General features: G+C 49.3%; 1 protein-coding gene across 5 annotated transcripts; it reads left to right on the forward strand.

The window, feature by feature from the left end:
* Positions 1-4,399: 4,399 nt before the first annotated feature.
* On the forward strand, positions 4,400-17,832 carry PGAP2 (post-GPI attachment to proteins 2). Of its 5 annotated transcripts, none has more exons than XM_008586503.1 (7): positions 4,400-4,462; positions 4,714-4,831; positions 7,466-7,640; positions 15,334-15,586; positions 15,720-15,826; positions 16,462-16,570; positions 16,770-17,832. In XM_008586503.1, the coding sequence occupies exons 3-7, from the start codon at positions 7,476-7,478 to the stop codon at positions 16,898-16,900; spliced, it is 765 nt and encodes a 254-aa protein (XP_008584725.1). In that variant the 5' UTR covers positions 4,400-4,462; positions 4,714-4,831; positions 7,466-7,475; the 3' UTR covers positions 16,901-17,832. The 5 variants fall into 5 exon arrangements, with proteins under 5 accessions (XP_008584725.1, XP_008584728.1, XP_008584729.1 ...); XM_008586506.1 differs by having other exon boundaries at positions 15,720-15,814; XM_008586507.1 differs by lacking the exon at positions 4,714-4,831 and adding an exon at positions 11,364-11,548 and having other exon boundaries at positions 4,409-4,462; positions 7,466-7,638; positions 16,770-17,813.
* The last annotated feature ends 542 nt before the right edge of the window (positions 17,833-18,374 follow it).

An 18,374-nucleotide genomic window follows, 5' to 3' on the forward strand; every position in this document is an offset into this window, starting at 1 on the left:
CCCCCCAGCAATATGTGAGGGTTCCAATTTCTCTGCATCCTTGTCAACACTTATTTCCTTTTTTTTTTTTTTTTTTTTAAATTATCCTCATTCTACATGTTGTGAAGTGATAGCTCCTTGTGGTTTTGATATGCAGTTCCCTAGTGACTAATGATGTTGAATATCTTTTCAATGCTTATTGGCCATTTATATCTCTCCTTTTTTGCATTCCTTTGGATTATCCCATTTTTTCTTCTATATCAGTTTGGAAGTTAAATCTCTTTTTCTATCACTGTTATTTCAGTGATCTCCCTAGAAATTGCCACATACATTTGTAACTTACCAAAGTGTCATGCCAATCAATATGTTGATAGGAATTGTGGAGTTTCCTGAGATGGAGGGGGAAACTGAGAACATTCCAGGCCAAATGAACAGGAGAAACAAAAGTGTCAGGTCAGGAAAGAGCTCAGTGTATCCAGGAGTGCAAACTGGGACTTCCTCCTAGAAGTGAAAGAGGAGCCAAAGAAAGTTCTACAGAACAATGAAGATTTAATTACTGTTTGAGTCAGAGTGGGGCTAGAGCAAGATGAGCCTGGGGTGGGTAGCTTAAAGCCATTTAAAAAGAATATCTTGGTTATGAATAAGATCTCTGAGCATAGAACAAAGAATAACTCCTTCTCAACCTAGAAAGAGCACTGATTTTCCTGATGCCTTTTGGAAGGCAGGGGCAGAGTTTGGCCTGAAGCTGGATGCCTTCAGCACTGTGTGCTTCCCTGTCTGTTTACCTACCCCAGCCATGCTCACTCCATCCCCTACCCCTAGCAGTTGTTCTTCAAAGGCCTTTCTTGCAGTTCCTACATCTCTGCTTTACCTATCTAAATACTGCTCATCTTTCAAAACCCAGTTCAATTAAATCAATCCAACAAATATTTTCTGAGTCCATACTGTTTTCCTGTCCCTGGGCTAAGATGAAAGATTAAGTGAATGAAACAGGTGAGGGTTCCATCCTTAAATGAGCACCCAGAAAGTTGGGGAGACGGACATGCAACAAATGATTTTGCATCCTTGTAATCAGACCCCCAATAAAGGTATGAGAGAAAGCCATCTAATACTGGCTATGGAGTGATGGGGGGGCAGTGGGCAGATCATGAGGTCTGGGGGGAGATGAGGAAGTTGAACAAAGCTTCATGGAAGAGAGGAGTGTAGCAAGAGTGTAAAATTTGTGATTGCTGGAGTAGAGGATGGCCAGATTATGAGGGATGTTGAATAATCACACTAAGGAATTTGCTTTTGATCCTAAGAGCTATGGGGAGTTGCTAAATAATTTATTTGCAGCAAAGGAGGGACATGATCAAGAGTTTAAGAAAAGCCAATGTGTTTTAGAAGAGCCAGGGTGGTTGTAATGGGGAGGATGATGGAGAGACAGGAGGGCAAGGAGACCAGTGAAGGAGATCTCCTATAGGAAGCTTTCCTTGACAACTACATCTCACATTCTCTTCTTCTCTTCTGACCCCCACTTCTATACTGCCCCTATGCTTCTGGGAGCTGGAACATCCCTGTGAACAAACGCTCAGTCTGCTTGGGGGTGTCCGGTATGTATGTGTGGACAGGGAGGATGGAGCAGTGATTGTGGCCAAAGCTGGAAAACGGTGGTGCTGTTTCAGGCAAAGGCCTCTCTGGGGTATGTCTAGACACCAGGCAAACCCACCAGAAGGGCTGAAGACACCAGAAATCCTCAACATCATCAGCAGCTACTTGGACAATGGACAATACCAATTCAGCAAACACTGAGTGCCTACTCAATGAGGGCAAACCTAGGTGCTTAGATGCTTGTTTAACTTCTTTATCTGAACACTGGATTTCATCAAATTTACCTCACCAGATTATTAAGAGAATCAAATAAGAGAGCGTACATAAAGTTCCTGGCACATAGTGAGAGCCCGTTCTTTTCTTCTATTTTTCCTCATATAAATCAAGGTAGGTGAGACTCTTTCAAATTGACAGTGGAATAAACAGTTATGGGGAGGGTAAGTGACAGCCAAGGTCAGACGGTTCAGAAAAGACTAAGACAGGACAAGTTCAGACTGTAGCTTACACGTCTGACTGTAATGACCATCATATATTGAGTACTTTCCATGTGCCTAGCGTGCTGCTATGTTACCTCTAAATCTCACAACAACCCTATAATGTGGGTATTGCTAAAACTGCTTTACAGATGAGGAAACAGGTTCAGGGCTGTATGGTCAATTGCCCACATTGCCCAAATCACCAGAGGAATAAAGGCAAGATTAGAGCACCTCAAAATACAGGCATTGGGGGTGGTCTAGAGGCATGGAGAAGGTACCCAGCCTTGGGGAATGGTACTTAGGGCTAAGGGAACAGACAAGAAGTCAAGATAGAGAACAAGGGCCAGGAGCAGTCACACCTGCCTGAGTTGGAACTAAACAGAGAGGATGATGGGAAGCCCTAAAGCAGAAAACCTGAGTCTAGGGCCAGCCCGTGGCTCACTCGGGAGAGTGCAGTGCTGATAACACCAAGGCCCCGGGTTCGGATCCCATATACAGATGGCCGGTTCGCTCACTGGCTGAGCGTGGTGCTGACAACACCAAGTCAAGGGTTAAGATCCCCTTACCGGTCATCTTTTTTAAAAAAAAAAAACAAGAAAGAAAACCTGAGTCTAGGGCCAGCCCGTGGCTCACTCGGGAGAGTGCAGTGCTGATAACACCAAGGCCCCGGGTTCGGATCCCATATACAGATGGCCGGTTCGCTCACTGGCTGAGCGTGGTGCTGACAACACCAAGTCAAGGGTTAAGATCCCCTTACCGGTCATCTTTTTTAAAAAAAAAAAAAAAGAAAGAAAACCTGAGTCTAGTTGGCAAAATTGGAAGGAGGTGGTTCTTTGAGTAAAGTTTTACTAATCCATTTGCTCTGAGACTTTAAAGAATAGGATGGGGGAGAATTCAAAGACTAGAAAAGTAGTTTTTAGAATAAGACGTTTTTTCCAGACTTGGAACTTCCCCCATTCCCAGTGTATCCAAGATATCTCTGGGTACCCCACCCCATTGCTCAGCCTAGGGCCTGTCACAGAGAGAGCCTTGGTTAAGTGAGTGAACAAGAGTGAGTGCATGAAAAATGACTCTGGCAAATTATTCAAGAAATTTAAGCCTCTGTTTCCCATTCTGAGAAATGCAGTTATAGCTACCTCGTGGGATTAACAGTATTTGTGATTAAGGGAATGACCTCAGGTGCCAGACTCAAATCTTGGTTCTGAAATTTACTAGCTGTATGAGTAGGTAACTTACCTTCTCTGTTTTCCATTGGTAAAATGAAGATATTAGTAGTATTTACCTCATAGGGTTTTTTGAGGATTAAATGAGATAACTCATAAAAAGAAAAGACATAGTGGGTGCTCAGAATGTGTTAATTATTACTATGAGGATTTATATGGGAGGATATTTTTATTTATTTATTTATTTACTTATTTATTTATGATGGCTGGCCAAATAAATGGGAGGATTTAGATGTGAAGATAACCACATCTATCTCAGAGGTCTTCCGCCCCCTGCAGATGCTCTGATAACCCCTCAGTGTACCTGCAGGAGAGATTATTGGTCTCTTCACCCTTCTCTATTGTTGGGGTAGGATGTTATTTGCAAAGGGAGCTAGGGGTCCGCCCTCAAGTTCCCTTATGGGTTAGTAAGGGTCAGAGTGGGGAAGGGAACCCTGAGAGCTGATTTGTGGGGATCAACCCTGTGGGGAGAGACCCAAGGCTGGGGCCAAGATCCTTTCCCTGCTATGTCATACAGAACAGGGTGCCCTCTCCTGATCAAAGGTGGGAACAGCACTGGCCCAGAGTTTTTGGGGTGCGCCTTACCTGATTTCACTACCTGCAATCTGCCTTTCCCTTTGTTGAAATGTGCCTAACCGGCTCTGGGGAGCAAAGTTTGGGGGAGGGGTGCCGAGGCTGGGACAAAACTGGCTTAATGTTTCAGAAGGCCGAGGCTGGATAATTCGGTTACAGTGAGGGTGGAGGGCAGGAGAGACTGGGGTCAGGGAATAGAGAAATCGGAGCCTTATTAAATTAATTCTATGTTCTTTCAACAGGTGATGGAACGCAGCCGAGAGTAAGGTGACAAGGTGGCTTGTCCAACATGTTGAAGCCAGGTGTCCAGGGCTCTTTCGGCTGCCCTCACGCAGCCGGAATTAGTGGGACAGAGCGGGGCTGGACATGCATGGCTTGAGGAAACGCCAGAGTTAGGGGGAGAGCGGGGGCTTCCGGACCCCGAAGCGGCGAGGAGCCAGCAGAGGGCTGTGTGCCTTTTTCTCCCTAAGTTCCGCCCCAAGCCCGCCGGTCCCGCCCCCATCGTTCCCGCTCAGGCCCGCCCCCCTGCCGCTAACCCCCGGCCCGGCCGGGGCTCCCCCCGACCGTGTGCCCCTGGCTGCTGGCCTGCGCTGGCGCGGCCTCCTTGGTACTACCGCCTGGGTGAGTACGGTGATGGGTGTGTTTGGCCGCCGGGTAGCGTCACTGGGAGGAGCACGGCCATGAGGTGCGGCTTCCGCAGGGCCGGGCCCTAAGCTCCGGGGGTCCAGGGGCTTGGCCTCCTGCTTCACACGCTCAGTATCCGAGGAACTGCTGCTGTCTGGACTTACTGAGCTTACCCCCGCCTCGTGTTGTCCCCTCCCCAACATGAGGCTGGGCATGCAGGGCTGATCTCTCCCTTCTTCACTCCTCAGGGCCTCCTGCTCAGCATCCCTCCTATGTGTGGCAGATGGAGGCGTGGAGGGCGGGGCTTGGAACCTGATAGACTAGTTTCGAATCCCAGCTCTGCCAGTTGTTAGCCTGTGACCTTGAGTAAGTGTTTTTTTTTTTTTTTTAAAGATGACCGGTAAGGGGATCTTAACCCTTGACTTGGTGTTGTCAGCACCATGCTCAGCCAGTGAGCGAACCAGCCATCCCTATATGGGATCCGAACCCGGAGCCTTGGTGTTATCAGCACCACACTCTCCCGAGTGAGCCACGGGCAGGCCCTTGAGTGTTTTTAACCTCTCTGAACCTCCGTTACCTCTTATGCAAAATAGAAACATACAGGCTATAGTGCCTACCTCATAGAATTAATAGCGAGGACTAAAAGAGACAATGTATATCAAGTGTTGAGCCTCATACTCAGCAGGCACCCAGTAAATGTGGATTTGGAGTGGAAGCTGAGAAGATCTCTAGGGACTTTGGAGATGAGGTAGGGATACTCCTAAGAAAGCAGTTTTCTACTAAGTAGTACCTGTGAGGAAGCTAGAGCAGTCTGGGGGCTGAACAGCAGCCCTTCAGGTAATAAGCTGCCTGACTTGAGATTTGGAGGAGTAGAATGACCAAGTTGGAGAGGCATTAGAAGTAACCTAAACCACGTGATCCCTTGGTGGGTTAGCTCAGTTGGTTATGGTGTGGTGTTACAACACCAAGGTCAGGGGCTCGTGTATGGGTACCAGTAGGCCACCCAAAAAAACAAAAAGAATGCATTTATGACATCATTTAGGCTCAGTTGATTAGAGCACAGCCTTATAACACCAAAGGTCACAGGTTTGGATCCCCCACACTGGCCAGCCATCAAAAAAAAATAAAAATAAAAAAGAAACCACATGATCCCTATGTTGTACAACTGTGGAAACAGGCACAGAGTGGATAGGTGGCTTTCCCAAGGTCACACATCTAAAAGGGAGGGCAGGCATATCTCCAAGAAGTGGGACAGAACTGTCCCTTGAATCTCTTTATCTCCCTCCCTGCTTTGGGCAGTGCCTATTCATTTCCCAAAGATCTGATCTTCAATTTGGAGATTTCAGTGGTTCCTTCAAGGAGGGAAATTGGGAGGGGGAACTAGTGCTACTGCAGCTGCAGTCTGGGTTTGTGCTGGGTGGTGAAGGTACTCCCCATTTAAGGCCCTGAGGAACTTACAGTCCACTTAGGGATGATCCAGGGAATGTGTTTGATCTGGGAGCATCACCAGAGCCACTTCCAATCCCCAGGAGATCCCTGACCCCATAAAAGGGAGAGAAGAACTTGAGCAATTGCAGCAGGCTGCCTGACAGGGCCTGGCAGAGCGGTAGGTGGGGGAACATGGATGAGAATGAAGAGGTGTATTCACCTGGCTTGTTCTGGAATGCCAGGAGGCCAGGGTTCTTCCTGAGGGTGGGATTAGAGGGGAGACTCCTGAGGGTAGAGCCAGGAAGAGTTGGGACTTGATTTGGCAAGACCTTTGAGCCCAGAGGGGCGGGTTCTTTATGTATCTGGAGCCATCCCTAACTTGGCAACAAGAAGCCTAAATTCCAGGGATGGCTTTCTCTTAGGTTCAGCATATGGCTTTGAGGAAAGGCCTTTCTTTCTGCATCTCGGTTTCTTATTTTTACAATGGGAACAGGGCTGACTGGCTTATCTATGTAGGGTTTGGTTTTTCCTTTTCTTCCTCCTATGGACAGGTACCCCTCCCTCTCTCATTCCAGTTCTAACCTGAGTTTCCTGCCCAGAGCTCTGACCCAAAGAGGAAGGAGTCCAGGAAGGCCAGAGTTGAAGTGTGTAACTCTGTGGGTCACACATCTCCCTATTGCTGGCCCTTCCACCTATTTGCTATGTGACCCTGAGCAGATTCCTGTCTCAACTTCCCCCTCTGTACACTGAGAGGGCTGGGCTGGGATTGTTGGTGTATACTTAGCTATTATAGTTCCTGACTTTACATACCCTTGTCTGAGGGGGAAATCACAGTCTTCAGGAGGCTTCACATAATCTCAGGAGGGAGGCAGACAGGCCCCTGAGCACTGGGAAGCTTCCAGAAGCTGACCAAGCAGCTCTCTCCAGCAAACAGCAAGCCCAGGCTAGTGCCAGGCCTGATTCTGCAAAGCCTTTCACCCTCAGAGCACGTGAGACAGCAGGCAGGGACAAGCAGGGGATCAAGGTTCTGTCGGTTTCTATGGAGTCCCTGCTGCTGTGGACTGCAGTGCAGACACACAGAACACACAGAGCCTGGGAAGGGACTGAAGGTGCACAAGGGCCCTGGGCTGGTGGGTGAAGCAATGAGAGAGGCCCTGAAGCCTGGAAGATGGGCCTGAGGGTTAAAGTCCCAGGGGAGGAGATGGGCCATTCTGTCTACTGGTAGGTTTTAGGGTTGATTATGGAAACAAAGAGAGTCTAGTTAAATTAGCTCCTTAGTCCTACAGCCAGTCAGTCCAGGAAGAGAGGTGAGAAGTTCTCCCAATATATTTAAGCTTCATCCCAGCACAGATTTGGTTAATTGTCTTTCCTCTGAAATTGAGTTTGAATGTTGTGTTGGGATTTTGAGTCAGTCTTCCTCATCCAGGGCAGGAGCTGTCCAAGTTTAGGTGACTTCCTTCTCAGACTCCCCACCCCATAGCACAGCAAAAAGACTGAGCACAAGGGCTGACTTCACCATTGAGTCCCAGCCCTGCTGCCTGAGGCCCTGACAGCATGCCACTCCATCCCCAGGTCTGACGAGATGTACCAGGTTCCACTGCCACTGGACAGGGATGGGACCCTGGTCCGGCTCCGCTTCACCCTGGTGGCCCTGGTCACAGTCTGCTGTCCACTTGTCGCCTTCCTGTTCTGCATCCTCTGGTCCCTGCTCTTCCACTTCAAGGAGACAACGGCCACACACTGTGGGGTAGGGCTTGGGGGGACACTGATGCCTCATCTTCAGGCCCATCTGGATCTTTTTTGGATTTTGATTCTGTTTTAATAGGATTAGCTAGCTCTCCAGTGGGATTCATCAAAAAAGTTGGTCTACTGGGGGATGCCTGCAAATTGAAGTCTCAAGGATTATTCTCCCTCCATCTTTCATGAAGATTCTAGGGGCTGGAGTCATTGAAGTTGGGCAGTCCCAGAACCCAGAACCCAGAACCCAATCCTTACTTCATAGAGGGGCAAATTCAGGAGCCCCAGGGTTTTCTGGGGGGTGGAGAGAGAACAGGACTGGAGTCGAGGGCATTTTGGGCCTCTTAGTATGACACTGTAGCCTGTGCCTGTCCCTGGGAATGTGATTGTATGTGTGTGTGTGTGTGTATGTGTGTGTGTATGATTGGGAGGGACACGACTATATAATGGCTTTGAGTGGGGTATGTGTGTAAGAGTACTATATCTGTGCCTATGTGTATGGGGACCTGACTATGTGTATGTATACGTGTTCTGAGGTGGGCCCCATAGATGGCCATGCACCGTGTAGACAGGGATTTGGGGTGCTAGGCCAGGAAGAAAGATGTGAGAGTTCTTTCTTTGTAGGATATTGGACTGAATGGGGTGAGAACTGTGTTGGCTTCTGTTATATTCCCAGTTTACCCACTGACTGTGTATTACCTGAGTCAACAAAGACTGAGCCTCAGTTTTCCTGTGTCTAAAATGAGGTTGATAATTCCTGTTCTGTTCCTTCCTGGGGCTAGTGTGGACCTCTTTGTAAAAGAAGGATGGGAAGGTGGTTTGAGGAGGGTGAAGGGTGAAGAGCAGAAGGAGGAGGAGGAAGAGGAGATGGTCAGGTTGGAAGGCAAGGCAGGGGATAATGTTAGCCTAGGGGCTCTAGATGGAGAAGAGGCAGGGCCTGAACATAGACCCTTGAGCTTTCCTTAGAGAAAGTCCAGAAGGCACCCAGCTAGCTCAGTCTCCACCTTCTTTTTTTTTTTTTTTTTTTTAAAGATGACCGGTAAGGGGATCTTAACCCTTGACTTGGTGTTGTCAGCACCACGCTCAGCCAGTGAGTGAACCGGCCATCCTTATATGGGATCCGAACCCGGGGCCTTGGTGTTATCAGCACCACACTCTCCCGAGTGAGCCACGGGCCGGCCCCTCAGTCTCCACCTTCTTATAAAGAGCATCTGCTCCAGAGAAAGAGCTAGGACTAGGAGTGGGGTCTGGCTGGGAGTATAGAGTGGAGGTCCACTTCTTTTGTTCATATGACTGAAGTTTCCCCTCCTCCTGATTTGTCAGTGGGTAGATGTGAGCCTTGAGCTGTGGGCAGCACCCTGTCTGATGAGACCTGGGGTTTGAAGGTATCAGAAGGAACAGGACTGGAAAAAAAGGGGGTGGCTACGTGATCAGAAGGAGGGATCATTCTTTCCTGACCCAGTGCTGACTTCAGCTAATGCATCAAATGTTCCTATTACATGGCCAACTCCTGTTCATCCTGTAAAACTCTGCCCAGGTGTCTCCTCCTCTGAAAAGCCTTCCCCAGCCTTTGGAGCAAACTTAATCACTTCCTCCTCTGGGTGCCCACAATTCCCTGTGTCATTGCTCATACAGTTTTATCATATCATATTTGTACCTGTCTTCTCCAACAGACTGGAATATCCTTGAGGGTAGGTACTACATTTGAGTCAGAAAGTATATGTTGAATAAATGGATAGGACCCCCCAGATGAGTGCCCTGGGAAAAGGAAGACATGGTATAAGGCAGTTGTAGTCCAAACAAAATGATATTTGTATGGCATGTAGAGTTAAACAGAGTATACTATTTGCTCTGTCCCTTTGTGTCTGGCCCCGGAGACTAATGGGATCAGTACCTGCAGCATACCTTGTACACCTACTATGTATTCTTGGCATATGAGTTAGGGAACTAAGACATAAGTAAGTTGCTGGAGGGGTACCTCACCCCTTTGGAGCAGTACTAGGCCTAGTGACCCTGGGGGTAGATTTTTTTTTTTTTTCAACCTCTTGATGCAGCCTGAGCTGCCATTAGCTGTTTCTGCACGGGTATATGCTGGACACGGATATCTCTCTTTTTTTGCCTTAAAAAATTTTTTTTTTCTTTTTTTTTATTTTATGGACACTAATATCTCATGTTCAGGCCTGTTTGGATCTCTTTTTGATCCTGATTCTATTGTCACAGAATTAGTTTTCCAATGGGGCCCAACAAATGTACTCAGTCCTGCTCCAACAAAAAAAAAGGCAAGATCTCATTCTGCTTTCTCTCTTTCCCTTCCTAGAAATCTGCCTGTATCCCTGGACACAATCCTCAGAAAGGTCCCCACCCCCCATCTCTGGCAAGGAAGCTGCTGTAGGCTGACCTTAGCCACTCTCACTTCTTACCTTTACAGAGTGTTCTGGGGTTTGACATGGCCTTGTTGATCCTGGGAAGGCTGTGTGCCTGGCCAGGCGTGGAGAACTGGGCTCTGTGGGTGGGAGAGCAGGCCCTGAGGAGCTGGGGGTGGAACCCTCCAGTTTTAGAACAGTCTTAGTCTGGCTAGAGCCCTCAACTCAAGTCCCGGATTCTTCAGCATCCAGTGTGAGTGTTGCTTAGTGAGCCCCCCACCCCATCCCTGATGCAGAGCTGGATTAGTGAACTGGGGTCTCCTTAATGGAGGGAAGTATGAGTCCCAAGGGGAGATTTGGTCCCAGGCCTTTTAATACAAAGTCATATCTGTCTGCCCCAGCTTGCCCCAGAAGGGAGCCCAGCTTGAGGGGTCATGGTGGTGGGGGGAGGGAGAGCTCTGCCAGGAGGAAGAAAGGAGTGGAAGAAACCCAGCTTCCTGGGTCTAGGTCTGACCTGGATAGAGGCTTCCTGGGTCTGGTCCAGCACAGCAGGCTCAAGCTGAGTGGAGAAAGTACCCATGATTCTTGGATTCCCCCAACCTTGTTTTGGGTAATGTGGTCTCCTTGGAGGGGAAGGAGATAGGGGTCTGGGCCTGCACGGGGACCCTGGTATTTTGGGATCAGAGTATGCTGGCCTGAGGCTTGGATCATTCAGAGCCTGGGGGCGGGATGGCTTGCAGCCTGTGGCCCCATTGAAATAGGTTCTAGAGCACTCCCATTGTTCCTAGTTGAACTTGGGTGAGGAGCAGGAATGTGGTCAGACAGGGTCTGTATGTAGGAGGGCCTTGGCCAGACTGAACCAAGGGTCCTTTGTCTAGGTTACTTGGCCTGAAGGAAATCTTGACTTAGAGCCTTAAGCTGTTAGGTGTCAAAAGGCCTTAGTCCTAATGTTTGATCCTGGCATAGTTCTGGGCCTTAGTTTCCCCTTCTGTGGAATGGGAATAATAACTTTTCCACCTCTGACCCTTCTCCTGAGTGGCTGTGCAGGTCCTGAGAGTGAGGTGGGCTGTCAGAGGTCCCATGTCCAAGCCAGTGGGAGCCTCTATTCTCCAGGCTCTTCAAGAGGTGGACCTAGAGTATCGATGTGCCAAGGAGATTCCTAAGAGGTGACCCTGCTTGTCTCTGCTGCTGTTATCCAATCTCCCTCTGCTCCCGCTACTCTGCATTGTCTTCCTTTTTCCCTTAATGCCCTTTCTACCCTTTCTGCTCTGGCTCTTCCTTACACTCTGTGGAGCCAGCTTTGGAAAAGGCCCCACTTTCCCAGGCCCAGGCATCCCATCCGACCCAAAGTTGCGTCCCTCGCCCTGCTTGGGTCACTCCCTACAGGATGTTCTCTGCGGCCTCCCAGCCCTTGGACCCCGATGGGACTGTGTTCCGGCTCCGCTTCACAGCTATGGTCTGGTGGGTCATCACTTTCCCCATGTTCGGCTTCTTCTTCTGCATCATCTGGTCCCTGGTGTTCCACTTTGAGTACACTGTGGCCACTGACTGTGGGGTGAGTGCCAGGCTTCCTAGCATCTGGGTCAGGGCCAGGTCAGGAGATGATGGTAAGGGTGGAATTAGAGGGTAGGAGATAAGGTGGAGGGTCAGAGAGAGGAGAAAGGGGGATAAAAGGACAAATGGAGGGGCAAGTCAGAGTTAAGGGAAATCTGGGGGGAGAGACTCAGAGAGGGTACAGTCACAGTACTCCAAGAATTGGAAGAGGATTATAGAAAGTGGAAGGGCACAGGGTGTGGAGTGGAGGGGGTGATGGGGAAGGGAATGGGAATGGGCAGGATAGATCATGAGAAGGAGGAGGCTGAAGAAAGACCAGACTGGAAAGGAAGCCAGGACTGAGGAAATACAATGAAGCCAGGAGCGAGGAGAGGTAACAGGTGGCTTCAGCCCAGACTGACCTTGGAAGGTCCTCAGCCTTGCTCTGGGTCCTCAAGCTTTGTTTTTTGCACAGGCAGCCCCACACCCCACAACTTGTGTCCACTCAGGGCTCTGCCAGCCAGAAACCTGGATGGACTTCCTGCCTCCCAGATCTGTCCACTGGGCCTTTCCTGAGGGCCCAAGGGTAGAAAGAAATTCTGTGTCACGGGCATGGAATTGAATATGGACTTGCCCTCAGCATCTCATTCCTGCAAGAGACAGCTCTTAGACAGACACAGCACAGTGAATTGAGATACCTATTGTGATAAAAGGGAGTATGGGGACTGTGGGACTCAGAGGAGGCACTTAACCCAGCTTGGACATTGGGGAAGACTTCCTTCCTGGAGGATGGGTCATTGTTGCTTTGGGGGTGAAGAAGGATCTTTGTGAATGCTGGGCTGAAAATCTTTAGATTTTGTCCAGAGGGCAATGGAGAGCATTGAAAAGGCTTTAAGCAGGAAAGGGACATGATAACATTTGTGCTTTAGAAGATCATCCTGGTTCCTGAGTGGAAGATAGAATTAAGGGCAGGGGCAAGAGTAGGGAGACCAGTGAGGAGGCGAGTGCAGTTCATATTACTGGAGAGAACAGAACTATGATGGGAACTATGGGAATAGAGAGGAGGGAATGGAATCTAGAGAGGAGTAGCAAGTAAGATTGACAGGAATTGGAGTTTTTGTCCAATTGGCAAGGGGCAGGGAGCAGTAAGGTAAGTAGAGAAGTCATCTGTAATTTGGGGGAAGTTTTACGAGAGGCCAAAGGAATGAATCTCTAATGGTGAAATCTAAGGTGCTATATGGGGGATTTTTTGGAACCCTTCCTTTATACCGTGTGAGTTTCTGATTTACTGCCCTGCAAAGAGGTTATCTAGGGGTTATCTACCCATTCTCAGAACTCTTAGCTCATGGGGAGGTTTGGGGTAAGCTGTAGACCTGGTCTCTGATAGTTCGTGATGTTGCTTGTTGCTGGCACAGTTGGTGAGTGGGGAACTTGTGTGCTGGGGATGGGAGTCGGGGTAGCAGTGTATGTATGTACCTGATTTTGTGTGCATGTGTGTTTGTGTGTGTGCGCATGCGTGTGTGTACATATGATGGAAAAGACAATCTCTGCTCTTAGAATCCCGCCCCCACCCCTAATCTGAGAGGAGCTTGTAAAGACAAGACAGGCAGCCATAGGGCCCTAACTCTCTTCCTCCCGAGGCCTCCCCCAAACTCTATATCATCTCTACCTGATACCTATTCCCAATACTGGTTAGGGTTCAGGGCCCTTGAATGCATTGGGCTCTCCCAGTCAGGCTTTAGATGGTGGTCGTGTTCCCCTTAAAGTAGCTAAGATTGGAGAGGAGTTTTCAGAATGAATATTCCAGGAAGCGAAGGCAAAACTCACTAACCCTAATCAGGGGAACATAGAGGCAGGAAAATCAAGTATGGAGACTTGGAGGTCTCAGAAGTGTGTGGTGAAGATATTGTTCCTGCCTCTCATGCAAAAGCAGTCTTTCCCATGCTCAGTGGTCATGTAGCTCATAGCTTCTCTACAGGCTTTTCAGGGAAGTTTGTATTCTAAAACCTATCAATTGGAAAAATAAAATAAACATTACAAAAGAAAAGAAAAGAAAATGCTACATAGGTAAAAAAAAAAAAAATTAAAAAAAAAAGCAGTCACTTGGGGCTGGCCAGTTAGCTCAGTTGGTTAGATCATAGTGCTGATAACACCAAGGTCCAGGGTTCAATCCCTGTATCGGCCAGCTGCCAAAAAATAAAAAGTCATTACTTATTGCACCCACTGTGTACCAGACACTGCAGATGCTTTGTATACATGATATTTAGAATTCAGAATCAGCCTACAAGGTAGGAGGTGTTATATCCATTTTACCAGTGAGGAAATCGGAGTTCAGAGAGGTGAAGTGACTTGATCAAGTTCACCCAGCTAATAAAGGCAGAGCTGGGATGCAGACCCAGCTTTGTGCAGCTTCAAAGCCTCCATGCTGCCTCTTCACTGATTACTCAGAGTGCATATCTGATCCTGGTCTTAAGCTATGGTATCTCAAGCCATGGCCATGAGAGCAGCATCATCTCTCAGAGAGTTCTGCACTCAGCTTCCTCTGACAGTGCTGAGGTGAATACATCTCCTTTTTTTGAGGAGGCTGTGAAGTCCCTGGCTAGCCCTCCCCAAGGCCCACCTTGTGAGCTGCCTCGAGGATTGCCCACCTCCTCAGCAATCTGGAGACCCATTCAGCATCTCTATTGGAAGAAAGGAAGGGATTTTTCAGAATTCCATCTCTGAAGATTGGTCCCTCTGTAGTTAGAGCAGGGTTATTCCCTTGGTGGGTCACTGGGCTCTGGCACTTGGCCCTTGTTGAATGTCTAAAAATGTCCATGGAAAGTGTGGACAATGGACTGTCAGCTTCCACAGTCTTGAAATCTTTAAAAAATACAGATTCTCAGGTTCCAGATCTAAGCATTTCCACACAACACCCCAGTGAATTGTATGCATTACTAAAGTTTGTGAAGCACTGCTCTAGGCCGTGGAGTCCAAGAGATCCTCCTTCCATCCCTGGCTTTCCTGTCCCCATCTAAACTACTGTTCACTCTTCCCCCGTCCTTTCACCTCTCATACAAGCAACACACCAATCCTCACAGCTGTGTGAGTATTATCTCCTTCTTCAGCCTAAAAGAGTGAGGCTCTAATTCCTTAAGGAATAAGAAATTCCAGGCATTGAGAAAGACAGGGGAGATGCACAAGAACAGGGTCACTTTCTTAGACTGCACCAGGTTAGGAGCACCCACTTCCTTAAACATGAGCATGGTAGAGGTAGCCTTCTAGATCAGCTCCCCCAGGATCTCACAGAACCCTCCAGGACCTTGGCACACCTACCTACAGGAATGAGTGGAGTGGGGAGCAGTGAGAACAGCTCAGCTGGGCAAGTGAATCAAGCACCGTTCCAAGGAAGCTCAGAGTCTGTGACTCATCCCTGTCCTTGGGACTGAATCTGGGGTCCTGTACTCCTGGAACTCCCACAGGGTCTTATCAGAGGCACAGCTCTGAGCTACGGGTATAGGAAGCATCTGAACCTGTTTACACACCTGCCCAAATGTGCAGATTTCAATTTGGGGGGAGATGGAGAAGGTCCCACCATAACCCTGCACAAATCCCAGGCTGTCCAGGGAATGAGAACTCAGCACACTGGGTTCAGAACCTGGAAGGGGTGGTCTCCTGAGAGAGCTCTGGGGGTGCCTGAAGGAAGATTCCCCGGAAGGGAAGGGACTGGTGGAGAGCCTTCTGAGTGATTTTGATAGATGGAGAGAAGGCTGTCCAGGTGGGCGGGGCCAGTGGAGGCCAGAGCCCAGACAGGTCACAACTCCCTAGGTACCCAATTACCTGCCATCGGTGAGCTCGGCCATCGGTGGGGAGGTGCCCCAGCGCTACGTGTGGCGCTTCTGCATCGGCCTGCACTCTGCACCGCGCTTCTTGGTAGCCTTCGCCTACTGGAACCACTACCTCAGCTGCGCCTTCCCGTGTCCCGGCTACCGCCTGCTTTGCTGTCTCAACTTTGGCCTCAACGTCCTCGAGAACCTAGCGCTGCTAGTGCTCACCTACGTCTCCTCCTCCGAGGACTTCAGTGGGTGCCTGGATGAGGGAGGAGTGGGGAAGGGTTTGGGAGGGGAGATGCCCTACCCCTTTCCACTGCTTCCTACTTAGCAGTGTGAGCATTCCCTGCAATGCGGGCTCCCAATCCTCCTCTTTTCCTCTAGCCATCCATGAAAATGCTTTCATTGTGTTCATCGCCTCATCCCTCAGCCACATGCTCCTCACCTGCATTCTCTGGCGGCTGACCAAGAAGCACACAGTAAGTCAGGAGGTACGGTCTATCCCTAGTGGGGTTCCAGGTTGCCCAGAAGAAAATTGAGGACATCTGTCCTCAGGATGTGGATAGTGGTGAGGTGGGAATTGGAGTTCTAATGGGAACCCTAGCAGAGAGGTGCTGGGGTAGGGGCTGGGGCTTGGGGACAAGTGGAGCATGACTGGTCAGAATCTAGGATGTTGTTTGGGTAGTATGGGAGACGAGAATAGAAGAGATGGAGGCTCCAAATGGGGATAGAATGAGGGGCAGCACCCAGGCTGCAGAAGGTTAGGAACCCTGTCTCAGGGAACAGTGGTCTGTAGTAATTCCAATGCCCCACTCACATATGTGCCTTTCTTCTCCCCACAGTATCTGGAGGTATTAGGTTGGTAGGTTACTCCATGTAACTTTCATACTCCATCCCCCTGAAGTGGGAGGGGCAGGGATGTGCTGCTCCTTGGCGTCATCACTCCCTCAAATGCAGGGATATGAACCTGCTCATCATCCTTGCTGCCCCTGCCTGTGCCCCCTTCCATGACCACTAGTGGGAACCAAGGGAGGTAAGGCCCATCTTTTAGGAGCTGGAACTAAGAGAGGAAGCCACCCACACATACCCAACAAGCTGCAGAATAATCAGACAGCTCATACCCTAGGATCGCAAGTCCTACAGCTGGAAACAGCGGCTCTTCATCATCAACTTCGTCTCCTTCTTCTCTGCGCTGGCTGTCTACTTTCGGCACAACATGTATTGTGAGGCTGGAGGTGAGGCCAGGCTAGGATCTGTAGGTGGTCATAAGTGGCTATGGGGCAGTCATAATGTTTTCAAGAATGGGCAAGTGGTCTTGGGGGCTGGCTGCCATTATGTTCCCTGTGGTTGACTAGTGTGATGACTTATTAAGGGGACCCTGAGAGCGGATAGCAGGAGGATCACCATGCCCTGTTGCTTGTGTCCTCACAACAGTGTACACCATCTTTGCCATCCTGGAGTACACTGTTGTCCTAACCAACATGGCGTTCCACATGACGGCCTGGTGGGACTTCGGGAACAAGGAGCTGCTCATAACCTCTCAGCCTGAGGAAAAGCGATTCTAAACCCTTCTCTCCTGTTGGGGAGGATACAGTCCACTGCCCAAAACAAGAAACAAGATACCACACTGGCGTTCCCCACCCCCCATGTCCTTTCTGGGGCCTACTGAAGCTGGGGGAGGGGAAGGAAGGGAGGAAGGGCGTAGGACAAGGCTGACCCCAGCACTGCTGGCTTCTTTTCTCCATCATTCACACAGGCACAAGGGCCTTCAAGCAACATCACTCCTACATGAGAGGCCCCAAGAAGCTAAGCTAGCAGGAGAGCTACACCATTTGGTGCTAACAAAAAGGCCTAAGGTTCATGACTACCATTTGGTTCTTGGCCTTTTACACAGCCACCTTTTGCTGAGGTCAGAAACCAGAGCAGTGGCTGCTACCTGAAAAGCACAGCCACTTCTCTCCACAGGATCATTCACTTGACTAATGTGTCTAATGATCTACTGTGCACATCCAGGCCTGTGGTCACAGTCCCCTGCTAAGGTTGTCTAGGTGTTCTAGTCCTGACTCACCTATTTGATATGGTGTGTGCCCTAGCATGTGTACCCTTCCCTATCTAAGCCTCAGTGTGTCCAAGTGTATGATGAGGGGTGGGTGTGCTGTGTGACTGCCAAGGGTTCTGCCAGTCTTTGGTTCTGATGTCATCCGATGGAGGTGGTATTCTGTACCTGAAGGATGACCTAGTCCAGAAAAAGCAGCAGCATAGTATGTATTTCCCTTCCCTTCTGAAATCTCTGGCTTACAGACCCTTCCTCCTTTCCAAAGGTATGAGATAGATGGGTCAGCAGCACAGATCCTTACCCCAAAATGGGCTCCCTGGTTTCCCTCTATCTTTCCTACTGCCCCAGGCCCTGAGCTCTTTTGGTTGTACATTTTATTTCAAAGGAAAATAAATTTTTTTTTTTTTTTTTTTTTGTCAGCAGTCTGGGCTAGGCTTGCTAGTCTTGGGGTTCATCTCCTTCTAAGGTGAGGGATGGGCTCCAGGATGGAGGGAATAAGTGCATGGCAGGGTATGATTCCAAGTGCCCCCCTACCCCCACACCTCTATTTAGGCCTGGAGTCCCCTAAGGCTGTTCTAAGCTTCCATTTTGGTGAATGGGAGTGACTGAGCTATCACTGTAATGACTCCAGGCCAGGACTGGGATACCTGGGAGTCTTCAGACGAGGCAGAGGCATGGGTTTCAGCCCCAACTCTTGTTGGTAAAGATCTGTCCCCTTCGAGGTATAAAGGAACAGCTTTCAGATGCATGACTGTGAGGACCTGCCTTCAGGCTGATGGCTCTCAACCCCTCCCTTTCTGAGCCCTAGATCAGGAACTTTCCTCAAGCTTTGGATCCTAGTCCATTACTGCATCTGTGGCTGGGCCCCAGAGCAAGGTTGGCCCCGCCAAGGGAGCCCAAAGCTTTGTTAGGGAAATTGGGGGTTGGGGGCACCACAATGAAGTCTATTGTCTCCTGTCCCCTCTTAGAGGAAACAAAAGGCT

This window comes from Galeopterus variegatus, unplaced genomic scaffold (genome assembly GCF_000696425.1).
Source record: "Galeopterus variegatus unplaced genomic scaffold, G_variegatus-3.0.2 Scaffold4004, whole genome shotgun sequence".
Lineage (NCBI taxonomy): Eukaryota > Metazoa > Chordata > Mammalia > Dermoptera > Cynocephalidae > Galeopterus > Galeopterus variegatus.

What these genes read in the sequence shown, in the direction of transcription:
- PGAP2 (XM_008586507.1), top strand. Translation starts at nt 7,476, where the DNA reads ATGTACCAGGTTCCACTGCCACTGGACAGGGATGGGACCCTGGTCCGG. An exon ending in CTCCTCCTCCGAGGACTTCA is followed by an intron (nt 15,587 to 15,719) that starts GTGGGTGCCTGG and finishes CTTTTCCTCTAG; the next exon opens with CCATCCATGAAAATGCTTTC. An exon ending in AGCACACAGTAAGTCAGGAG is followed by an intron (nt 15,827 to 16,461) that starts GTACGGTCTATC and finishes CTCATACCCTAG; the next exon opens with GATCGCAAGTCCTACAGCTG.